General features: G+C 47.0%; 1 protein-coding gene across 1 annotated transcript in view; it reads left to right on the top strand.

The window, feature by feature from the left end:
• map3k9 (mitogen-activated protein kinase kinase kinase 9) overlaps window positions 1-6,044 on the top strand; it is an 18,635-nt gene extending 12,591 nt beyond the window's left edge. The window contains exons 8-9 of the mRNA XM_036573535.1: window positions 3,901-4,674; window positions 5,635-6,044. Of these exons, the coding sequence (XP_036429428.1) occupies window positions 3,901-4,674; window positions 5,635-6,044 (1,184 nt within the window). The remainder of the gene's footprint in view (window positions 1-3,900; window positions 4,675-5,634) is intronic.
• Window positions 6,045-6,279: the final 235 nt, after the last annotated feature.

Below are 6,279 nucleotides of genomic sequence, written 5' to 3'. Positions count from 1 at the left end.
CGTCAAATAAAGGAACGTAATAACAGCACAGTTCAGTAAAAGTTGTAGTTTATCATCTTTAATTTGGTCACAAAACTGTAATTAATCTATTAAGAAAGAACAGAATCGTGAGCTTCATTGTCTGAGGCTGTTTCGTTTCGTCTGACGCCGTTTTCACACCTGAAAGTCGAAACTGAGGTTCATGTTTTTGTTACAGTGTGAACATCTGATCCGGTTAGTTTTGGTACCTCGTTGCAGTTTATCAAGCGACTAAAGAGCTCTGCATGACACACCTGCGTCCTGTCGTCATCACCTGCGTGGGCTGCGTCTCCCTGTACTGGACAATCATTGGTTTCTAGAGGACCGTCTGACGGCGGCGTGCGGTCAGATCAGCGGGCAGGATTTTCTGTTTGAATGGAGAAAAAGGAATCTCCTCTCTCTCTCTCTCTCTCTCTCTCTCTCTCTCCCTCTTTCTCTCTCTCTCTCTCTCTCTCTCTCATCCTCTCAGAGAATAAGTGAGACATTTCGGCATTTTAATGCAAGTTGACTTTTGGCTTTTTCTTTGGACCAAATTGCAGTTAAATATCTGTTCTCCTCCCCGTGAGCTACCGCACCTCATTTTACAATAGCAGAACCATTTTGGTGCTGTATAGAATCATTTACAGCACGTTTTCCATCAATCTAAAGAACCATTTAGTCATGCAAAGGTTTCTTGAGTGTTCATGGTCCTCTATAGAACCACTGTCTTTACTAAAGAACCCTTGAAGAGCCGTATTTTGGGACGTAGTGCTTTGTTTAACAGGTGATGACATCCTGACTCAATTTCCTGTAATCGGTCTGAAAGTCACACCATCCAAAAAAGTCTTTTCACACTGCTGACGAACCGAACAGTGGTTCAGTTTGATTCGGACTGACACCACCTCTTTTGGTCCGGACCGTGGCCCGAGGCACCTCTGACACCTGCTGTTTTGGTTGGGACCAAACTGAACTGTCCGAAGGTCCGGACCAAACAAAGTAGGTGTGAAAGCACCCTTGATGTCCAGTTGTGAGACTGACCGTGTTTTTCTTGAGACCCAAAGCTGTCTGACATATGAAACCTGATGACATCCTAAAACGTGCAACACCTGTAGCAACTTAGCAAGGTTAAGCTAAGGGGTTTCTGATAAAGTGGCCAGGGAAGTGTATACAGGCTGTGAAAGCCACACTCACACCAGCATCACACCTAGTAACATGTCGGTGTCACTGCTGTATTCAGAGTGGACCACCACTCACATAATATCTGGTCAGTGGTGGTCCTTTGAATGAAGTAAGGGGGGCTGATGATGTGCAGTAACAGATGGACTATATCCTGCAATTGTTAACCTACAAAGTGAACCCATACAGGCCCATTTCTTATTTTACCCCTACCCCTTGTTTTCGAGTGTCACCCTAACCCATTTGAACTGAGTTCCAGGGTAGTGGTTGAAATCTTCCTCTGAAATGGGACCCTCAAATAAAAAGAGCATCACTTCATTAACAGCTACCAGCGCTGCTCTGTAGGCGACCCTGCCAGTCTGCAGTGACAGCAGAGGAGGGTAAAGTTCAGCTCCTCACTGCTGGGCTTTAGTTACATTTAGGGCATCATATGATCTTCAAAGAGGGGGGCAATTATTTATTATCACCCACCCCTAATTCTTCAGTGATATGAAGCTGAAGTCTGATATTCACCAGATTCTTGCTCGAATTTTCCCGTTCCACCTTAAATGGTGCAGCAGTTCTGATGCCTGAGGTGCCAGATTGTAACTGCTGGACTATTTAAGGTGGAGCAGGAAATTTAGCTACTGAGACGTTAGAACTACTAGCAACTTTATATGCTTGTTATAAAGAAACAGACCAAAATACACTGAAACTGTATTAAACTAAGATAATACAGTGGTTATTGTAACAGAGCAAATTCTCACATTTGTGGGTTTCTTTGGTCTCTTTTTCAGTCATCTTGCTGGTTTTTCTTCTTTTCTCATAACTCTCTGTTTGGAGTCTCTGAAAAACCTCCGTTTGGAGGGTCATGTAGCCCCAACACTTCACCCCACCCCTCTATCTCAACAAGAATCGGGACACCCTACCCCTAGACATGAACACACAAAACAGAGGGGTAGGGTTGAGTGGTAGGGGCGAGGGGTGAAAAGGGATTGGGCCATAGTTAGTGTTTCCAATAAAGTGGCCAAGGAGTGTATATACAGTGTATGTTTAATTATATAACACATTACAGAGTCAATTACATTCACTCTGAGTTAAAAACAGTGAAACCTTAGCAGCCCTTGTCTGAGTCCTGCTGCAGGAACACAGTCATTCGGATTGGGAAGGGAGGAGAGCAGGTTTCCTTCTCTGCTGTTGCTTAGTGACGTGCCGGCCAATCAGAGATCTGTGGACGGAAACATTCTGTTCCACTAAGGACGATGCCTGGGCCGTCTGGCAGGTACAGCAGGTCAAGTTAAAGGCACGTTTCAGTGTTTTTTCGTCTAATCTCTATCTGCTGCGTCAGTGCTGTACGATCGATTACCACAGATGATCATTTCAGCTCAACAGAAAACAAGTTGACTCAGATTACGCTTATAACAGAAGCCAGTGGGCCGAAAGAAATACCCACTGAGTTTTAGTGTGTTTTGAGTTGGTTTTCTGCTCTTTTCTAGTGAAGTTAGTCTGCAGTAATCCACACACTACAGATTCAGCAGATAGAGGTGGGAAAATAAAGGATTTCTTTAGTGGACAGACCACCTGTCGTCTACCGCTGAATCGCTAAACAGAAGCATGGGCACCGGGCACTGCCTCTAACGGGGCAGTCTGGGAGAGATGATGCAACACTCAGAAATACTGCACAAACATACGAATACATACTTAAACACAGACACAGGTAAACACACACTGAATGTCGAATTGGGAACATATACATGTTATGTTACTATACTACTAACTATTCAATTTTATGAATATATATATATATATATATATATACACACCGATCAGGCATAACATTATGAGCACCTCCTTGTTTCTATTTTTTCAGCTCCACTTACTATATAGGTGCACTTTGTAGTTCTACAGTTACAGACTGTAGTCCATCTGTTTCTCTGATACTTTGTTAGCCCCCTTTTACCCTGTTCTTCAGTGGTCAGGACCCCCATGGACCCTCACAGAGCAGGTACTATTTGGGTGGTGGATCATTCTCAGCACTGCAGTAACACTGACGTGGTGGTGGTGTGTTAGTGTGTGTTGTGCTGGTACGAGTGGATCAGACACAGCAGTGCTGCTGGAGTTTTAAACACTGTGTCCACTCACTGTCCACTCTATTAGACACTCCTACCTTGTCAGTCCACCTTGTAGATGTAAAGTCAGAGACGATAGCTCATCTGCTGCTGCACAGTTTGTGTTGGTCATCCTCTAGTCCTTCATCAGTGGTCACAGGACGCTGCCCACAGGACGCTGTTGGCTGGATATTTTTGGTTGGTGGACTATTCTCAGTCCAGCAGCGACACTGAGGTGTTTAAAACTCCAGCAGCACTGCTGTGTCTGATCCACTCAGACCAGCGCAACACACACTAACACACCACCACCACGTCAGTGTTACTGCAGTGCTGAGAATGACCCACCACCCAAATAGTACCTGCTCTGTGAGGGTCCATGGGGGTCCTGACCACTGAAGAACACTGATGGACTACAGTCTGCAACTGTAGAACTACAGAGTGAAACTGTATGGTCAGTGGAGCTGATTTTATATATATATATATATATATATATATATATATATATATATATATATATATATATATATATATAGCCATTTTCCTAACAAAGTCTCTCTCTCTCTCTCTCTCTCTCTCTCTCTGCTCCCTCTCTCTCTCTCTCTGTCTCTGTCTCTCTCTCTCTGTCTCTCTCTGTCTGTAGAAAATGAGGACTGCTGCTGTCCATCTGAGCCCCCAGACTCTCCCAGCCAGTCATATCTCTGCCTCCCCTTCCACAGGGAGGGCTCTATTTCTGACAGTTACGGCTCCGAAAGTGCTGTGATTGGCCAGGGCCTTGACTCCTCCCCCAGTTATTCGAGGCGGAGCCCCAGTGGGGGTCAGAGGTCAGATGTGCTGATGCTGGGCTGTGGTGCGGTGCTGGCGGCCGTGGGGCTCGGCTTCAACCTGCTGGACTTGGGCAGGCTGGAGGAGGGCGCCCGCCCCAAATGGGAGGGGCTTTTCCAGAGAGTGGGTGGTGGCCAGAGGCGGAGCTCCAGCCCCCCAACTCGGAAGTTATTCAAAAGGGACAGCCCCCTGCGGCCCCCGCCGCTGCCTCCCTCCCTCACGCTCCTCTCTCTGTCCTCTGTTTCGGACTGTAACTCGACCCGCTCTCTCCTTCGCTCGGACAGCGAGGAGCTGCTGGTGCTCCGCCCCCCCTCGCCCCCTCCGTTGATGCCCCGCCCACTCTCCCCTCCCGCACCGTCGCTGCTGCGGCCGCCGCCCCCCAACCCGCTCGTCAACACGCATCTTGAGAGCTTTAAGCGAAACCCTCGCCAGTCGCTCACGCCCACACACGTGCCCGCCGCGCCCAGCGCCACCCGCAGGCTGCACCGCACGCCCTCCGACGGAGCCATAAAGAAGGGCGGCACAACAAACAACAACAACACGCAGCACAGCGCTCAGCCAACACCTGCAAGAACCACACAGGAGCACACAGGTCAGCCATTTATAGTGTTTTATATGAGAGGTTCCAGTGAATGTAGCAAAACACCTACCAGATCCAGCACTGTGCACCTTCAGTTAGTTCATTTACAGCCATTAAGTACAAAATATTCATTTTTCAGCATCAGGAAAAAAGCAGAAAACATATATTTAACAAAACATCACACAGAAGCCTCAGCAGCTAAATCTGCTCTCAGCTGTTCAGTGTTCAGTGAGTCACTCTTCACCTTTATTCCAGCTTCCATTCTTTTCAGGAGCCTCACTTTCAGCTCCTCAAAGAATCTGCAGACACACCTCCAAAGTTCCGTCTTAGAAGCTGGTTGATCATTTTCTGAAGTAATCAATCACATTCAGTGGTGTTGAGGTCTGGACTCTGGGGTGGTCAGTCCATCGTTCAGCTTCTTTGTTTGATGTGTCCGTCTCCTTTTCTCAGTGAGGTTCTTCTTGATCAGCTACACATCCTTTCAGACCCACAGCGCTGAGTCGTCTTCTCACAGTGGAAGGATGGACAGAAACACCTGTGGATGTTTTCAGATCTGATCAGCTTGATTTTCTCCTCTCTCTCAGAGATGAAAGCTTTAAGTGCTGTTTATCTGATGGGGGCAGTTTTGGGGTCTACCAGGTTTTCCAGGTGGTTGTTAGGAGCCACATTTTCTCTGTAGTCTTTAATCTTTTTTTGTAGTTTTTGTTTTGGAATCTTTGTTTTTTTGCTTGTTTTCTTTTGACGTGTTTAAGTGGATTATCTTATATTTAATCTCCTCAGAAACATCTCCTGAAAACAACACAGTGTATCGCAGTGTATTATCTAGTAACATATGTGTTATCTTAACACACTAGTTATACAGCCATACAAGGCCATACAAAACGATACACTGCAATCCATTCAACACAGTACATTGTTGCATCCTTAATATAATCGTTTATTTTCTCTGTACGTGTTCAGCATGTCCTGCAGTGAGTCCGTGGGCAGTGAGAGATGACCCCTCTGAAGTTCCTCGTCTTCCTGACCCAAACCTCGTCTTCCCGCCCACGCCGCGCCGCCGCTGCCAACCGGAACGTCCCAAAACTCTGGACTTCTTAGCCAGGCCACGCCCCTCTCCCCGAGCCCGCTGTGACAGCCAATGGGGAGACTCTCCGGCTCGCACATCCAGCACCGAAACCCCACCCACTGTGGAGTTCAGTGGGGGCGCGGTAGTCCCACCCACCCCGATGGAGCAGCCGACCCCGTGCTCTCCCTGGGTGAATGACAGTCTTCTGGACCAATCAGACGAAGGCCAGTGCAGGGACGGAACCAGGCCGCTTAAATTAGAGCCCATTCTGCCCAGAGACTCGCCTTATAGAATGAGACCCGGATTCTGGTCCTGACTTTGGTGTACGGATGGAATTTAAAGCGATAGTTTGGCAAAAAATCGAGTTTTAATCCTCAGTCATCCAAGACGTGTTTGCTCCTTTAGTCCTACAGTGACTCTACTGTAGAACTAATGAATGAAGCTAACAAGTAATGCAAATACATAACAATGTGTGAAAGTGTGTTGAATAGATTAAAGCACTACAGCGTCAGAAACTGCATAATCGAGTCTATTAGAGTCCGCTGAACTGA

This window comes from Colossoma macropomum, unplaced genomic scaffold, assembly GCF_904425465.1.
Source record: "Colossoma macropomum unplaced genomic scaffold, Colossoma_macropomum, whole genome shotgun sequence".
In the NCBI taxonomy this organism is placed as follows: domain Eukaryota; kingdom Metazoa; phylum Chordata; class Actinopteri; order Characiformes; family Serrasalmidae; genus Colossoma; species Colossoma macropomum.
This window is presented reverse-complemented; position numbering and strand designations above follow the sequence as displayed.